Source organism: Oncorhynchus masou, chromosome 18 (assembly GCF_036934945.1).
Source record: "Oncorhynchus masou masou isolate Uvic2021 chromosome 18, UVic_Omas_1.1, whole genome shotgun sequence".
Taxonomy (NCBI): domain Eukaryota; kingdom Metazoa; phylum Chordata; class Actinopteri; order Salmoniformes; family Salmonidae; genus Oncorhynchus; species Oncorhynchus masou.
The window spans coordinates 39,815,138-39,833,832 of NC_088229.1; the positions used below are offsets into that span (position 1 = coordinate 39,815,138).

Below are 18,695 nucleotides of genomic sequence, written 5' to 3' on the forward strand. Positions count from 1 at the left end.
GTAAGACCTTTAAACAGGTCAAAATTCCGCTGGGCCAGACGGTTTCCAAGGACGGGTGCTCTGGGCATGTGTTGACCAACTGGCAGGTGTCTTCACAGGCATTTTCAACATGTCCCTGATTGAGTCTGTACAACCAACATGTTTCAAGCAGACCACCATAGTCCCTGTGCCCAAGAAAACTAAGGTAACCTGCCTAAATGAATACAGACCCGTAGCACTCACGTCCGTAGCCATGAAGTGCTTTGAAAGGCTGGTCATGGCTCACATTAACATCATTCTTCCAGAAAACATAGACTCACTCACATTTGCATACCGCTCAAACAGATCCACAGATGATGCAATCTCTATTGCACTCCACACTGCCCTTCCCAACGTGGACAAAAGGAACACCAACATGAGAATGCTAATCATTGACTACAGCTCAGCCTTCAACACCATAGTGCCCTCAAAGCTCATCAATAATCTAAGGACCCTGGGACTACACACCTTCCTCTGCAACTGGATCCTGGACTTCCTGACGGGCCGCCCCCAGGTGGTGAGGGTAGGTAACAACACATCTGCCACGCTGATCCTCAACACTGGAGCCCCTCCAACACTGGAGCTCCTTAGGGGTGCGTGCTCAGTCCCGTCCTGTACTTCCTGTTCACCCACGACTGCATGGCCAGGCACAACTCCAACACCATCATTAAGTTTGCAGATGACACAACAGTTGTAGGCCTGATCACTGACAACTATGAGACAGCAGATAGGGAGGAGGTCAGAGACCTGGCCAGGTGGTGCCAGAATAACAACCTATCCCTCAACGTAATCAAGACAAAGGAGAGGATTGTGGACTACAGGAAAAGGAGGACCGAGCACTCCCCCATTCTCTTTTTTTTTGTGTGTGTGTGTGAATTTTACCCCTTTTTCTCCCCAATTTCGTGGTATCCAATTGTTTTTAGTAGCTACTATCTTGTCTCATCGCTACAACTCCCGTACGGGCTCGGGAGAGACGAAGGTTGAAAGTCATGCGTCCTCCGATACACAACCCAACCAAGCCGCACTGCTTCTTAACACAGCGCCATCCAACCCGGAAGCCAGCCACACCAATGTGTCGGAGGAAACACTGTGCGCCTGGCAACTTTGGTTAGCGCGCACTGCGCCCGGCCCGCCACAGGAGTCGCTGGTGCGCGATGAGACAAGGATTTCCCTACCGGCCAAACCCTCCCTAACCCGGACGACGCTAGGCCAATTGTGCGTCGCCCCACGGGACCTCCCGGTCGCGGCCGGTTACGACAGAGCCTGGGCGCGAGCCTGGCAGTGCTAATTCTGTTACACTGATTTTTCCTGGAGTATTGTTTTCCATTTGTCCTCATTGCTTTTGCTGAAAATCAACATTTTCTGTTTGCGGCTTTGGCCATTCCATACTTTCTCAGGATGTTGCCACTGAGCATTTTTGAAGCCACTTGTTTGTCCTTGGCACTGGTCAATTTGTTGCTTTAACTCTGCAATGATGGCATTTGAAACAAAATCCTTCTCAGGTTCTTTAGAGTTTCCATCATTTGCTGTTTTGTCTTTGTGGACTCTTGTCTCACCAGTTTCTTCATCAGTCGATCATACCTTTTTTGAATTTCTCAGCTTTCTGCAAAGCATTATCAAGTTTGACATTTGACATGTAAAGATCTTTGTATGTTTTTGAGAGACTTCTTCCAACATTTTTCCTTCCAGCAAGTATTCGACTACTCATTTATGTTGCAGACAATGAGGAAGGAGTATCAGGGCACGCATCAGTGTCAGGTATGTTGGCCTCATGTTCTGGCTGCAAGTCATCTGGTGACTGAGGGGGTGTGTTTCCTGATAGGTAGGTCTACATTGCAACTTTTCTCTTTAAAGTCGGTCTTCTTTTCCATTGGTTGCATTTCCATTGCCTTCTGTTGTTTCTTTGTTCTGCTTTGTAAGCTCAGAGATAGATTTCACTTCTCCCTTCTCTTTTTATTTCCAGTATTTCTCCCTGTCTTTTGCAGATGTTCCTGGTATCGTATAGGATCATTTTTTATTTTGTTTCTATATGTCTGTAATTTCTAAAATATACTTAAGTATCAAAAGTAAAGTATAAATATTTTCAAATTCCTTATATATTAAGCAAACCAGATGGCACCATTTTCAAGTTTTTTTAAATGTATGGTTTGCCAGGGTTACATAATTTACAAACAAAGCTTGTGTTTAGTGAGTCCTCTTGATCAGAGGCAGTGGAGATGACCAGCCATGTGATACACTGTCACAATATGTTTCCATGGTAACTAAATTAACATTCTCTTCAAAAAACTTTATTAATGAGGAATTTGTCCTCAGTTGTGGAAACCACATATTTGGTTTAAAAACAATGTAAAGAGCATACTCACAATACATATTGATATAGATTTAATGTAATCTTCCTCTAGTAGATAACATTAATTAATTACACATTATATAATGTTTTCTCATAGGAAAATATAGTAGAAATACTTGATAAAGAGGTGTGAAAGAAAAAGTATGGGGTGATTGTAGTGTGAACTTAACAAATAAAGAATAACAATTATAATAATTTAAATAAAATCACTGCGAGGACATAGAAGTGCCCGTAGTTGAAGAATCACCATTAAATGACCAACATTGTTGATGAAAGTTAATTTACTATGAATTTCATAGATTGTGCGAAACGGCCAACACTGCCACACACAATATGGCGCCATAAACTCGCGCTTTTGCACTGCTTCACAAGGAAACGGGACTTAGGGAAACAACATTTGCACTCTACAGTTCCGCATTGTGGTTATCATGCAGTCATTCACAGCCAATACCAGATCGATCGACAAGAGCAGAGGAACAAATGTTTTGTCTATTTGAAAAGTTAGCTGTCATAAACACAAATGATTACTATACCGTTTAGCTCAGTTGAAGTGATGATTAGGTTGTGAGTTAGTGATGGAGAACATTGACGAGACACCGTTTCGAATCACCCGTACCGTTCAAGCTCTGGGCTCCGCACTACGGGGAGAGCCTGAAAATGTTCCCGATGCCGGTCAGGGTAGCAGTGACAGAATCTCGAGTGAGCCGGAGAAGCTTTGGTTTAAAGAAAGCAGCGCTAAGAATCTCCAAAACAGGGATTTCTTGTCACCCACTACGGTGCTGAATACGCTTTATGCAGACGGACAGGTCGGTATGCTAAATAGCTAGCTTCTTAATATTATTTAATTCAATTCAGTTGAACCCCATTATATTTTTACTTTGAATTATTTGCAGTTGGATACACTGGTTATAACGCATGGGTTGACAGACAGACACACACACACACAGTTGACAGCACACGCTTTTCTTTTTGACAGGTTGAAGAGTCTTGAGAGATGTGGAGGCTAATTATTTTACCCCGACCTATCTTCAACATCCACTTGATGATTGTAAACAAAATTGAATTAATACGTTTTCATATTTGAGACCGTTGACATTGTCCTCATCGACAAAACATTTAAACCCTGCGGCAAAAATTATTAACCCCTGACTGGACAAATCTAATGTGGGTCACTCACAGCAAAATGTGGCACCGTGTTTTTACATGGGGTCTATCATCTCGCGAGACGATGTTTGCATGGCATCGCCAAGGCTTTGCGAGGTCACAGCCACAAAGTAATAAATCCCGCCTATTTGTACAATTTCTCTTTCTTAAAGTGTGAATTCCAACCTAACCTTAACCACACTGCTAATGTTATGCCTAACTTTAAATTAAGACCAAAAAACGAAGTGTTTGTTTTCATACACTTTTATGATAGACAATTTTGGCTTTGTGACTGTGGTAACTAATGGAAACCCGTTGCTGACGCATGCCAAATCTGGATAGGTATTTAATGTATCAGAAAACCACATCATATGTTATAGCAATCTGTCAGTCGATGACGTGGAACTCAACCATTGGTTGATGCATGCAAGGTCTGAGCAGCGGATAGTGACCAAAGTAGTTGCATGGTTGCATTCCCTGCTCAGACGTTGCATGCGTCATCGACTGTGCCGTTGGGCACCAGATTGCTATATCATATGATGTGGTTAGCTGATACATAAATGACCTATCCAGGCATTTTAAGATCTGGCATATGCCAGCAACGTCTGAGCAGGAGAACACGAACAGACTCATGCAGTAGGCAAATTAGGTCTATCCCACTGAAGGCAGAAGGCTAATACTACTGCAATATTGTTTTTGACTGAATTTGAGAAGAACTGTCTGCTATCCATGGACAGTATGTAAGTGTGATGTGTTTGTGTCTAGGTTCCCCCAGCAGTGATGGGTAGAGTGCTGTCCCTGAAAGGGTGTGGGGTTCTCCCTGTGGCTGGTGGGGAGGTCATGGGAGAGGGGCTGAGGGTGCGGGTTGACCGGATTGCCGCGTTTCAGAAGGTCCTGAGTGGAGTGTCGGCTTACCTGAAGCCTCTTAGCCAGAGACAGGGGGGTGTGGTGCTCAACTGCCCGGCCCTTCACCCCAAACCTAATTTACCCTCCCCGGACACACTCACGCTGGGGCAACTACGCACCGTGCTGCTGACTGACCACTTAGGGGCGCTACTGAGGAGACAGGGGTGAGTTAGGACATGGCTTGATAACTCATCTGGCATTATGTCACTGTCCAGTACATTGTATGTATCCGTGTTGTGTATGTTCATTGCGGTATGTGCCATCTTGGTTAAATATGTGTTATACTGAGAATAGAGGGTTTTGCATTATCACCATATCATATATCAGTGTTGGTAACGTCCCTGTTTTTCTCAGGTTTACTGTGTCCTGCTGCCCTGTGCTGCCTGAAGATAGCAACATCATTGTCTTCCTCCGAATACTTGGCGTCGATTGGCCGTCAGTGCCGGTCAGCTGGACCAATGACGAGAGGGAGGAGAAGATGTTGGAGGCTTTACAGAATTCTCCGTACAAAGAAAGAGAGGAGACAGATGGAGGAAGGCGAGAGAGTGAAGCAAAGAAGATGGAGGGAGAGAAGGAGTGGGGGACGCTCAGGGTGAACTTGAAGAGGGTGTTTCAGGAGGAGCAGCTGCCAGGGTATGACCCCAGCCTGGGTACCTGTACAGGTGAGACATGAAGGATCTTTGACCTAGGTTAGGACCTGGGGATTGGTTGTAAACGTGTTAACCTGTGATTAACACATTCATTGGCAAAGACAGAAGGTTTGGGTCAAATTAGTCAATACAATGGAATTATATCATATGGAAGTAAGTCTATAACATGGCGTCTTTAGATGTGAAACTTACTCTAATGTAGCCGAGGGAAATAAAGCCTCCATAGCTTAACAGTCCATTATAGATTTGACTTAAGGACTGTCTGTAACATAATTCATGTAATTTTTGTCCTCAGTGCAAAGAGACAGTGTGTCTCATCTGGCACAACTGGACAGGGCTACTGCAGACTGCACAGTGAGTCAAGCTTTCTTTTCCCCAACGCTTTAAACATCAAGCTTTACCAGTGTACTACTATAGTAATAATATATCTATGGCCGTGTACTACTATAGTAATACTATATCTATGGCCATGTACTACTATAGTAATAGTATATCTATGGCCGTGTACTACTATAGTAATACTATATCTATGGCCATGTACTACTATAGTAATAGTATATCTATGGCCGTGTACTACTATAGTAATACTATATCTATGGCCGTGGACTTCTATAGTAATACTATATCTATGGCCGTGTACTACTATAGTAATACTATATCTATGGCCGCGGACTACTATAGTAATACTATATCTATGGCCGTTGACTACTATAGTAATACTATATCTATGGCCGTGGACTACTATAGTAATACTATATCTATGGCCGTGGACTACTATAGTAATACTATATCTATGGCCGTGTACTACTATAGTAATACAATATCTATGGCCGTGTACTACTATAGTAATACTATATCTATGGCCGTGTACTACTATAGTAATACTATATCTATGACCGTGTACTATTATAGTAATACAATATCTATGGCTGTGTACTACTATAGAAATACTATATCTATGGCCGTGGACTACTATAACGTCTCATGTTAGGTTTTCACATCTCTTATTGACCTAGGTATCCACAGCAACCGCGGTACATGTCACTTCCTGTCAGGATGAGTTCCGTCAGCAGCAGATAGCGATGCTATGGAGAGCCAGTGGTGCAACAGTGACACAGGTTTGCTTGACACAACGACACATTAAACTACCACATAATGGTGATCTGTACTTCACCATCACAGCAGGTTGGTGGCACCTTAATTGTGAAGGACGGGCTCGTGGCAATGTCTGGAGGGGAATCAATGGAATGGTATGAAATACATCAAACACATGGTTTCTATGTGTTTGATGCAAATCCATTTGTTCCGTTCCAGCCATTATTATAAGCCGTCCTCCCGTCAGCATCCTCCACTGTTCACCATACTAACCAATAGATGTGCACGCAGGGGTGAAAGTACAGAGTACCGGCAAAATAAATAGTGTCGAAACAGCTTACCGGTAAAATATGAGACTATCACAATAATTAAAACAAAGATGGAAAGAAAACTAGGCTATTTCACAATCATTTATCATTACCGCCTGTCAGCAGCATGAGAAATGAGCGAATAGTCTTGAAAACGGGTGGTATACGCTTCAAAATGCAGTGTGGTTGGAGATGAACACAAACATTTTGCCATGGCAGAGATGACTGGCTGCCGAGACTGAGAACCGCTCGGACAACAGTGGACACATCAATCAATTCAGGCTGTGAACTGGGTCCCTAATGACAATCACAGAATGACATTACACGTTTTGGTGTTTTGAGAGACGTCCCTTTCCATTCACCAAATGGCGGGTGCACAGCGCACTGTTTTTGATGCTGGAATTACACCGGACGAATGTGCGCAGGTAGCCTACTTTTTAAAGTGAATTGTTTGACAATCGGATGAAAAGGTAAGACATTTTCACAGCTAAATGACATGTCGTTACTGTTACTCCCATGCAAGCACGTGTATGCATAGGATGTCCTGAACTGGGAAGAAATTACATCTACTTTCTCCACTGGGTGCACCAATACATTTGTTTTGATGACTGATCCAAGTACCAAGTGCTTACTCTTGAGGATCAGCCGATGCCTACCAAGTTTCTATCACTCTAAATTTCAAGCTTCTGCTTCCAACCCTGGGAAACTATTCTCCACCTTCTCCTCCCTCCTTAATCCTCCACTTCCCTCCCTCTCTATGGGCGACTTTATCAACCACTTTGAAAAGAAGGTTGACAACATCCGCTCCTCATTCACTCAACCTACTGAGCCCACTGGCCCCACAGAACTACCCGACGCCTTGACCTCTTTCTCCTTTCTCTCTTCCTGCCATGAGTGATGTCCGGCCACCCGATAACCTGCCCACTTGGCCCCATCCCCTCGTCCCTTCTCCAGACCATCCCTGGAGACCTTCTCCCATTCCTCACTTCCTTCATGAACTCATCCCTGACCGTTTCCCCATCTGACTTTAAGATGCCCAGAGTCAAGAAGCCAACACTCGACTCCTCTGACGTCAAAAACAACAGACCTGTAATCCCTTCTTTCTTTTCTTTCCAAAACACTTGATTGTTCTGTCTCTGACCAACTCTCTTGTTGTCTCTCTCAGAATGATCTTCTTGACCCTTAACGAGTCATTTTTTAAGGCCACTCACTCAACTGAGTCCGCTCTCCTCTGTGTCTGCTCTGCCAAAGCTGACTCTCTCCCCTCTGTTCTTATCCTCCTAGATCGATCCGTTGCCTTCGACACCGTGAACCAATAGATCCTCCTTCTCACCCTCTCAGGGTTGGCCGTCTCAGGCTCTGCACAGTCCTGGATTGCATCCCACCTGGCAGGTCGCTCTCACCAGTTGGCGTGTCATTGCTATGCAGATGACACTCATATACTCCCCCCTCTGACACCCAGGTGGCGACACGCATCTCAGCTTGGATGTCGGCCCACCACCTCAAGCTCAACTTCGACAGAACGTGTTTGACAACTTGTAACAGTTTGGGTCCAGGGTGTCTCCCCCTTTGAAGAGGGGGATGACTGCGGCAGCTTTCCAATCCTTGGGGAACTCAGACGATATGAAAGAGAGGTTGAACAGGCTGGTAATAGGGGTTGCGACAATGGCGGCGGATAGTTTCAGAAATAGAGGGTCCAGATTGTCAAGCCCAGCTGATTTGTACGGGTCCAGGTTGATTTGTACGGGTCCAGGGGGGGGGGGGCATGGCCAGCCGTTGAGAAATGCTTGTTGGAGTTTTCGATAATCATGGATTTGTCGGTGGTGACCGTGTTACCGAGCCTCAGTGCAGTGGGCAGCTGGGAGGAGGTGCTCTTGTTCTCCATGGACTTCACAGTGTCCCAGAACTTTTTGGAGTTAGAGCTACAGGATGCAAATTTCTGCCTGAAGAAGCTGGCCTTTGCTTTCTTGACTGACTGCGTGTATTGGTTCCTGACTTCACTGAACAGTTGCATATCGCGGGGACTATTCTATGCTATTGCAGTCCGCCACAGGATGTTTTTGTGCTGGTCGAGGGCAGTCAGGTCTGGAGTGAACCAAGGGCTATATCTGTTCTTAGTTCTGCATTTTTTGAACGGAGCATGCTTATCTAAAATGGTGAGGAAGTTACTTTTAAAGAATGACCAGGCATCCTCAACTGACGGGATGAGGTCAATGTCCTTCCAGGATACCCGGGCCAGGTCGATTAGAAAGGCCTGCTCACTGAAGTGTTTTAGGGAGCGTTTGACAGTGATGAGGGGTGGTCGTTTGACTGCGGATCCGTAGCGGATGCAGGCAATGAGGCAGTGATCGCTGAGATCCTGGTTGAAGACAGCGGAGGTGTATTTGGAGGGCCTATGAGGGTGCCCTTGTTTACAGATTTAGGGTTGTACCTGGTGGGTTCCTTGATGATTTGTGTGAGATTGAGGGCATCTAGCTTAGATTGTAGGACTGCCGGGGTGTTAAGCATATCCCAGTTTAGGTCACCTAACAGAACAAACTCTAAAGCTAGATGGGGGGCAATCAATTCACAAATGGTGTCCAGGGCACAGCTGGGAGCTGAGGGGGGTTGGTAGCAGGCGGCAACATTGAGAGACTTATTTCTGGAGAGAGTAATTTTTAAAATTAGTAGTTCGAACTGTTTGGGTATGGACCTGGAAAGTATGACATTACTTTGCAGGCTATCTCTGCAGTAGACTGCAACTCTTCCCCCTTTGGCAGTTCTATCTTGACGGAAAATGTTATAGTTGGGTATGGAAATCTCACAGTGAGTAAAACAAACTTAGAGAGGAGGCTTCTGATGTTGACATACATCAAACCATGGCTTTTTCGATCACAGAAGTCAACAAATGAGGGTGCCTGGGGACATGCAGGGCCTGGGTTTACCTCCACATCACCCGCGGAACAGAGGAGGAGTAGTATGAGGGTGCGGCTAAAGGCTATCAAAACTGGTCGCCTAGAGCTTTGGGGACAAAGAATAAAAGGAGCAGATTTCTGGGCATGGTAGAATATATTCAGGGCATAATGCGCAGACAGGGGTATGGTTGGGTGCGGGTACAGCGGAGGTAAGCCCAGGCACTGGGTGATGATAAGAGAGGTTGTATCTCTGGACATGCTGGTTGTAATGGGTGAGGTCACCGCATGTGTGGGAGGTGGGACAAAGGAGGTATCAGGGGTATGAAGAGTGGAACTAGGGGCTCCATTGTAAACTAAAACAATGATAACTAACCTGATACAAGTATACAAGGCATATTGACATTTGAGAGAGACATACAGCGAGGCATACAGTAATCACAGGTGTTGATTGGGAGAGCTAGCTAAACCAGTAGGTGAGACAACAACAGCTAATCAGCTAGCACAACAACAGCAGGTAAAATGGCGTTGACTAGGCAGAGAGGGTCGGATTAACTACACACAGAGCCTGAGTGCGGCTGGGGCCGACAGATAAAACATAAACAAACAGAATGGAGTACAGTGATTAATGGACAGTCCAGCAGGCATCAGCTATGTAGCCAAGTGATCACAGTGCTACTGGTTGACTCTCCAGGCACCATCAAATCAAATGTATTTATATAGCCCTTCGTACATCAGCTGATATCTCAAAGTGCTGTACAGAAACCCAGCCTAAAACCCCAAACAGCAAGCAATGTAGGTGTAGAAGCACGGTGGCTAGGAAAAACTCCCTAGAAAGGCCAAAACCTAGGAAGAAATCTAGAGAGGAACCAGGCTATGTGGGGTGGCCAGTCCTCTTCTGGCTGTGCCGGGTGAAGATTATAACAGAACATGGCCAAGATGTTCAAATGTTCATAAATGACCAGCATGGTCAAATAATAATTATCACAGGCAGAACAGTTGAAACTGGAGCAGCAGCACGGCCAGGTGGACTGGGGACAGCAAGGAGTCATCATGACAGGTAGTCCTGAGGCATGGTCCTAGGGCTCAGGTCCTCCGAGAGAGAGAAAGAAAGAGAGAATTAGAGAGAGCATACTTAAATTCACACAGGACACTGGATAGGACAGGAGAAGTACTCCGGATATAACAAACTGACCCTAGCCCCCCGACGCAAACTACTGCAGCATAAATACTGGAGGCTGAGACAGGAGGGGTCAGGAGACACTGTGGCCCCATCCAAGGACACCCCCGGACAAGGCCAATCGGAAAGGATATAACCCCACCCACTTTGCCAAAGCACAGCCCCCACACCACTAGAGGGATATCTTCAACCACCAACTTACCATCCTGAGACAAGGCCGAGTATAGCCCACAAAGATCTCCGACACGGCACAACCCATCACATAAGCCTAAAACCACAGACTGGCCAAACTGGTGTTCCTAAAAATGTATTCTAAAAAGGAATTCAAATGCACTAACAAGTCATTTTTCATTTAATTTGTATTTAATTCAAAGTAAATCACAGCCTACAGTATATGCACAATTTATAGACAACAATGATTTAACACAACAAAATGTTGTTTAAAATGGTGAACGCTTTATGTCCCAACCAGCCTATTGTCACACTCGCAAATGCTTCACTGTGTATTTATTTGTCGGCAAAAGCCTTGAAATAATAGAGCCTAAATAATTCCTTCTTAGGCTCCCTGTCTGGCTCCTGACCTATTTAGAGTGCTGTTTAGTAATCCTATTTTAAATTATGTGCTCTTCTTACATTCAGCTTTTCATGTTTATTCAAATACTTTTCATTCAAATCCATATGATTTGGTTTCAATACTTCAAAACCAAATGGTAGGTCCGGGTAGTGAGAAAAATAGATGGGTGTTGGTAAAATTGTTATTTTAATGAATGGAGCGGATGTTTTTTGTTGTTGTGAGTGCGGAGCGGTTTTTAACGGAGCGGTTGGAAAGGACATGGGAGCGCTCAACTCCGCTCACATGCTCTGCATCGAACCCATGCAAATGATCCAGAATGCTGCAGCCCGGCCGGTGTTCGGCCTTCCTAAGGTCTCCCGTGTCGCCCCGCTCCTCCGCACACTCCACTGGCTTTCAGTGGAAGCTCGCATCATCTTCAAGACCCTGGTGCTTGCCTATGGAGCAGCAAGGGGAACGGCCCCTCCCTTACCTTCAGGATATGCTCAAAACCCTACACCCCCAACCGGAGCACTCCGTTCTGCCACCTATAGTCTCTTGGCCCTCCCACTCCTACGGGATGGCAGCTCCCACTCAGCCCAGTCAATGATCTTCTCTGTCCTGGCACCCCAATGGTGGAACAAGCTTCCCCCTAAAGTAAAGGGGGAAACGTCTGAAACCCGAACTCTTTGAAGAGTACCTTTTTAAAGCTAAAATATGTAACTTATTGGGCGACCCGACCAAATTCACATAGAAATGTGTGTTGTAGATCTGTCATTCTCATTGAAAGCAAGTCTAAGAAGCAGTAGATCTGCTTTATGTGCGCTATTTTTATGCTGTCAGTTCTTAAGTTTAGTTTTTGCGTCTTTTACTTTCGGTTTTGTACACGAGCTTCAAACAATATTTTGCGCTATATAAATAGATTTCACAGCGTTTTAGATGTTACAATGGTTCTCTACACTATAGTTGATTGTTTTGTCACATTAACTAAAATTAGGCAAACTATTAGAATTTTAGCAACCAGGAAATGAGGGCGTGATTTCTGCATAATGCAGCTTTAAATAACTCTCAAGGCGCCCCTCCAAAATGAAAGAAAAAGGCACCGGTTCTAATAGCATGGACTTTTCTGATTGAAACACTTTGTTGAGGGAAAAAATGTACTTAAAACAATTGTGATGGGTTGTTGTCTCACCTTGCCATCTTAAGATATGCACTAATTGTAAGTTGCGCCGGATAAGAGCGTCTGCTAAATTACTCAAATGTGAAACTGTTGACAATATTGCTTTATGCATCCACAAAACAGTCTCTCAACCTATCCCGGCTGCAACCAGATACATTATAAGGGAACCGGTTTTCCCTCTTTCTGTTTCTCAGAGGCATCTCGTTTGTGGACCAGTGAAGACTCCTGGAAGTCACCTCAGTGCGGCCCAGTATCTCCAGTAAGAACTACATCTAGTTTTACCCATTTGATTTCTCTTTAGTCCCCAGCACCTAAAGTATATCACTGTTCTCCACCGTCTGCATGGAGGTAGTCTTTTCACATCTCAAATGTAGTCTCTTCAGATCTCCTCGAGCCTCTGTATGTGTGTCTGTCTCATCGGGTCTTTGTTCGACCCTGTCCTATAGACTGAGAAGAGTGCAGATGAAGGAGGCCTCGGAGATGAAGTACGGAGAACAAGTCAAAGGTGAGTGTGCTCATTTTGTCTGAAGTGCACTTTGTAACGCGTGTGAACTTTTTAATGTGTATGAGACACACTGATTTGTATGATTAGGCAGTGGTGAAAAGTACTTAAGTAAAAATACTTTAGTGTGCTACTTAAGTAGTTTTGGGGGGTATCTGTACTTTACTATTTATATTTTTGCATAATATAATATAAGAAATTTGAATGAATGAATACTTTTACTTTTGATACTTATGTTTATTTAGCAAATCCATTTACTTTTGATACTTAAGTATATTTTAAACCAAATATGTTTAGACTTTTACTCAAGTACTATTTTACTGGGTCATTTTCTATTAGGGTATCTTTACTTTTACTCAAGTAGAGCATTTGAGTACTTTTTCCACAATTGAATAGGGTATGTGATTTCTTTCCTTAATACTCCAAATCATTTTCCAGGCCAGACTTGGGATGACATCATCAAGGTCATGACCTCAGCCACTGTGAGGTTTGAGCTGCTCTCAACAGTCCATATGAGCCCGGTGAGTCTTAGCTGTGCCACTAGAGAGATTCTGGGTTCGAGTCCAGGCTCTGTTGCAGCCGGGCGCGACCGGGAGACCCATGGGGTGGCGCACAATTGTCCGGGTTCGGGTCGGGCTTGGCCGACAGGGATGTCCTTGTCCCATTGTGCACTAGCGACTCCAGTGGCGTGCCGGGCATTGTGCATGCTGACATGGTCGCCATGTCTACGGTGTTTCCTCCCCGGGTTAAGTGAGCATTGTGTTTATGTGTGTGTGTGCAGTTGTACACACCGATAATCGTGTGTGTGTGTGAACTGGTAGCGTGCTGGCCTACATTGCTCTCCAGAGGGCTTGTGCCTGGCTGGTGTTGTGTTGAGTCAGAGCTGACTGTCAGACTGACAACTGTTTTAACACACAGGTCACCCTGGACGTGCAGAGGGAAGGCAGTGTGTCCACCAAGGGCCCCAGAGGCGGGGTCTTTGTCATGTACAACTGTGCTCGGCTCCACACCCTCTTTGACAGTTACGAGCGAGGCATGGAGAAGGGTGAGACACGCAAGGCAACACGATGATGATATGGTCATTTAGTAGACGTGACTGACTGGCTTATCTGTAGTGACTCACGGTACTGTATATTTCTAGTCCAACCACAATCTAACACCTCCACACCCAACGGAACCACACAGTTGTACATACACTACCAATATAAAATAATATCAAATCAATCCAAGTTGTATTAGTCATATGCGCCGAATACAACAGCTGTAGTAGACCTTATAGTGAAATGCTTACTTACAGGCCCTAACCAACAGTGCAGTTACAAAAAATACAGATACGAATAAGAGACAAAAAAGTAACAAGTAATTAAAGAGCAGCAGTAAAAATTACAGCTCATTCAATGCTGTCTTAGTGCCAGCCTCAGTCTGTGGTGATATGCAAACAGCTACGAAAAATACATATGAAAACTCTCAAGGTAGATAGTGTGGTCTACAGCTTATCATGATGATACTCTACCTCAGGTGAGCAATAGCTCGAGACTTCCTTAGATATCGTGCACCAGCTGTTTTTTACAAAAAATACATAGACCGCCGCTGTTCTATCCTGCCGGTACATCGTATAACCAGCCAGCTGTATGTTGATGTTGTTCAGCCACGACGCCGTGAACCATATTTACATACTATTTAGCAGAAGCTTTTATCCAAAGCGACTTAGTCATATGTGCATACATTTTGTGTGTTAGTGGCCCCAGCGGGAATCGAATCCACGACCCGTGACGTTGCAAGCGCCATGCTCTACCGAATGAGCCACACAGGACCACAAACTACCATGTTGTATATGAGTACTAGTCCACACCAAGCAATATAAACATATACAACCTTGATTGTCACGGTGCATGTTCAGTTCCCATGTATTTGCCTCCCACAGGACTTTACCCTGAAATCCCAGAGGGCTCCCAGTTGGACTTCTCAGCTCTAAAAGAAGAGGTAGGCCCACAGTAGGTGTGCTGATCAAGGATCAGTTTGACCTGGGACCTCCCGAGGGGTGCAGTGCTAGCTGTGCCACTAGAGGTTCTGGGTTCGAGTCCAGGTTCTGTCGCAGCTGGCCGCACCCGGGAGACCCATGGGGTGGCGTACAATTGTTAGGGTCGGGTTTGGCCGGTAGGGATGTCCTTGTCCCATTGTGGACTAGAGACTCCTGTGGCGGGCTGGACGTAGTGCACGCTGACACGGTCGCCAGGTGCATGGTGTTTCCTCCAACACATTGGTGCGGCTGGCTTCCGGGTTAAGTGGGCATTGTGTCAAGAAGCAGTGCGGCTTGGTTGGGTTGTGTTTCGGAGGACGCATGGCTCCCAACCGTCGCCTCTCCCAAGTCTGTACGGGAGTAGCAGCGATGAGACAAGACTGTAACTACCAATTGGATACCATGAAATTGGGGGTAAAAAAATTTATATTTTCAGTTTGACCTTTTTAGGTCATAACTAGATGGACGGGGGGATACCTGATCCTAATACCTGATCCAAGATCAACACTTCTACTCCGAGACGCTTTGTGAATATCTGTGTTTAATTTCTACTTAGGTCCTCTAGAGATTGTGTCTCTCTTTCTGTTTCACAGGGGGAGTGGCTTCTTCTGTTCAATTACCTCATTCCATTCTCTGAGCTTCTCGACCAATCAGGACAGGCGTTGGAGTGTGATGGAGGGGCCAGAGTCAACCTGAAGACTGAACAGGTGAGGTTTTAAAAGGATATATTTGTAGTGTATTGAAATATCAGTTGATGGCAAAAATGAAAACACGAAGCAGACCAAACTCTTTGGCCCTTTATAAACCTGCAGTATGTAAAATATTGTGTGCTGTAACTTGGAAAATAAATAAATGTGACTCTGGATGACAACATAACGATGTTTGTTTCCAACATTAGCGCCATTTTCCTGAAGAAGTTTGGTCTGCTTCATGTTTTGTTTCCTTGCTACGATACTAACGAGTATCGCGATAAAGGTGTCGTCCTGGTCCTAGTTGATATAGGTGAATGAATGCTCATTCAATGTATGTTTAATGCGTGTGCAATGTGTCTCCCAGATCTGCAAGTTCCTGGTGTCTCTCAGTAAGGATTTTAGCTCCTATTACAACAGAGTCCACGTCCTTGGGGTGAGTAACCAGTCATTTTACCTCTTTCTGTCTGGTAGTTAAATTAGGTTAGAGTTAGTAGACAGTACACTGTTAGAGCATGTGTCTCGCAGTATGTTGAACTAAATAAATGTTTGCATGTGTGATGCCCCCTATTGTTTGACACATAGAGATCCATGTGTTAATAGCCTCTGGTCATCCATACCAGGCCTGAAAACATGGCGTACTGGCAGACAGCACAGCTGACTTGGATTTAAACGGACTAAAGTTCATAGTTTAGTCCATAACGTTTAACCTCAATCTGTCTCTCTCTCTGTCCCCCTCTCTTCCCTTCTCTAAAGGAGCCGTTGCCTCACCTCTTCAATCAGATGTTCTGTCGGCTGCAGTTGTTGAGAGCACTGAGAGAGCTCTACCATCGCGCGTTGGATACTCTTCACCTTCCTCCCATCCGGCAGCTATAGCCACAAATACCCCAACTGTAGCCCCGAATATAGCCCCAACATACCCCAACAAATGCCCCGAATATAGCCCCAACATACCCCAACTGTAGCCCCAACAAATGCCCCCAAAATACCCAACTGTAGCCCTGAATATAGCCCCAACTGTAGCCCCAACAAATGCCCCGAATATAGCCCCAACTGTATAGCCCCAACTGTAGCCCCAACAAATGCCCCCAAAATACCCCAACTGTAGCCCCGAATATAGCCCCAAAAATGCCCCGAATATAGCCCCGAATATAGCCCCAACTGTAGCCCCAAAAATCCCCCAACTGTAGCCCCAACAAATGCCCCCAAATACTCCAACTATGCCCCATGAACTGCCCCAAATATAAGGCCTAATAACTGCCGGAAATTATCACTAGCCTAACCCCTACATGAAATACACATATAAATGTCACTTTTACTACTGTACTGTAGCTATTAGGCTTTTATCCCCCCACCCCACTTAACCTGTGAAGTCCTCTTATGTATATGTGACATACACCTGGTATTACACCCAGTCTATTTACTGTTGATGAAAGAAACTGTAGAGATAATTTGCACCCCTGTGTGAAGCCTTGGTCTCCCCAGACGTATCACCAGTATCTCTGATGCACCACAGATGCAGCCTCTACCAGAGACCCTCACTGCCTCTGAAACGATGAACATCTGCCTGTCTTCGGTCTTCCCTTCTACGATATCATAGATACTATTCCGCTAACAGACACTGCCCTAGAGCCATAGATACAGTATTTACACACACTGTATGTACACCGTGTAAGCACTGCCCCCGTCCTCATCACTAGATATTGCTCCTGGCCACCATGAGCCATTTACTGTCCCCTTCTCCCTTCCCCTCCTACTTGAATAATACAAATATATATATTTCATTGGAACTGGCTGTGTCAGTATTATATATATATATATACAAATACCCCAACTGTAGCAGTTATATATATATATATATTGTGGTAAACCGTGGGGTGTTGGGTTGAGCGTGCAGAGATTGACACAGAGACGGGGGGCTATTGTCCACAAAAACAAATATATCAAAGAAATTGCTCGGTCTTCCTTCTCTCTCTTAACCGGTGTCCGTCTCACTCCCGCGGTGTGCCACCGTGCTCCTTAAAAAAAAAAAAAAAATAATGTATCCGTTATTTTACCGAGAACACGTTCTCATTTACAGCAACAACCTGGGGAATAGTTACATGGGAGAGGAGGGGGATGAATGAGCCAATTGTAAACTGGGGATTATTAGGCAGATTGGGAATTTAGCCAGGACAACGGGGTTAACACCCCTACTCTTACGATAAGTGCCATGGGATATTTAATGACCTCAGAGAGTCAGGACCCCCGTTTAACATCCAATCCGAAAGACTGCACCCTACACAGGGCAGTGTCCCCAATCACTACCCTGGGGCATTGGGATATTTTGTTTTTAGACCAGAGGAAAGAGTGCCTCCTACTGGCCCTCCAACACCACTTCCAGCAGCATCTGGTCTCCCATCCAGGAACTGACCAGGACCAACCCTGCTTAGCTTCAGAAGCAAGCCAGCAGTGGTATGCAGGGTGGTATGCTGCTGGTATTTGGCCTCCACGGGTGGTTGGCACTTTCCTCTAATCACCTCCACTTAGAGCTGTCCGTGTCGGGGTGCCCACCCTCCCGTATTCCCAGCAGAGGGAGCCAACGTCGCCTCACGTACCTCCCCTCTATTACCATCCCCTGGGGTAGACCTGGGATACCACAATATATATATGGAATGATACATGTGACATAGACTAACCCACCACCACCACAGTACTTCTGTTGTGCCAAAGTACTATACAGTACTGTCCCAGATCCCAGTTTTCCATTGTCGCTCTGTGCCATATCTTGGACTGTTGTTATTGTGTACGTTTTTTGTGTTTTTATGGTGACCTGAGCTTTACACGGACTCTCACTCTCTCCCACAATGTTGTCAACTGTGCATTGGGCCAATATATTTTCCACCTAGATCAATAAATGAGTGTTGACCTCGGTGACCCCGCTGCCGTGTGTGTTAAGATGCGTGTTAAGGTGTGTGTGTGTGTGTGTGTACCACATTGCAGCACCGTGTGCAGCTATTTGTTCATGTTAAGTGTGATGAGTTACGGGGCAAGTCTATAGATGGTTGCATAACGCCTGGGGATTACGGAAATAAGTGGTTATGAGTATAATTAATTTGTAGGCCATATCAGATCACTTCCCCCATCGTAGCGCTTATATAAAAAGATATGTGGATGCTCAAGTTCACGCAAGGCAATTAAAATGGACACCGGGGCCACGCAATTAGAAACGTA

The 18,695-nt window shown here is 45.1% G+C and overlaps 1 protein-coding gene across 1 annotated transcript; it reads left to right on the plus strand.

Moving 5' to 3' along the window:
* The first annotated feature begins 2,783 nt into the window (after positions 1-2,783).
* Positions 2,784-18,419, plus strand: dalrd3 (DALR anticodon binding domain containing 3). Its single transcript, XM_064923284.1, has 13 exons — positions 2,784-3,174; positions 4,277-4,581; positions 4,772-5,079; positions 5,363-5,421; positions 6,084-6,185; positions 12,466-12,530; positions 12,718-12,776; positions 13,212-13,294; positions 13,692-13,818; positions 14,698-14,756; positions 15,387-15,500; positions 15,850-15,918; positions 16,239-18,419. Exons 1-13 carry the CDS (start codon positions 2,944-2,946, stop codon positions 16,356-16,358), a joined length of 1,701 nt encoding a protein of 566 aa, XP_064779356.1. The 5' UTR covers positions 2,784-2,943; the 3' UTR covers positions 16,359-18,419.
* Positions 18,420-18,695: the final 276 nt, after the last annotated feature.

Excerpts from the sequence above, each read along its gene's own strand:
- dalrd3 (XM_064923284.1), top strand. The coding sequence starts at position 2,944 with ATGGAGAACATTGACGAGACACCGTTTCGAATCACCCGTACCGTTCAA. Across the intron at positions 12,777-13,211 it reads GTACGGAGAACAAGTCAAAG|GCCAGACTTGGGATGACATC; the intron begins GTGAGTGTGCTC and ends ATCATTTTCCAG. Across the intron at positions 15,919-16,238 it reads ACAGAGTCCACGTCCTTGGG|GAGCCGTTGCCTCACCTCTT; the intron begins GTGAGTAACCAG and ends CCTTCTCTAAAG.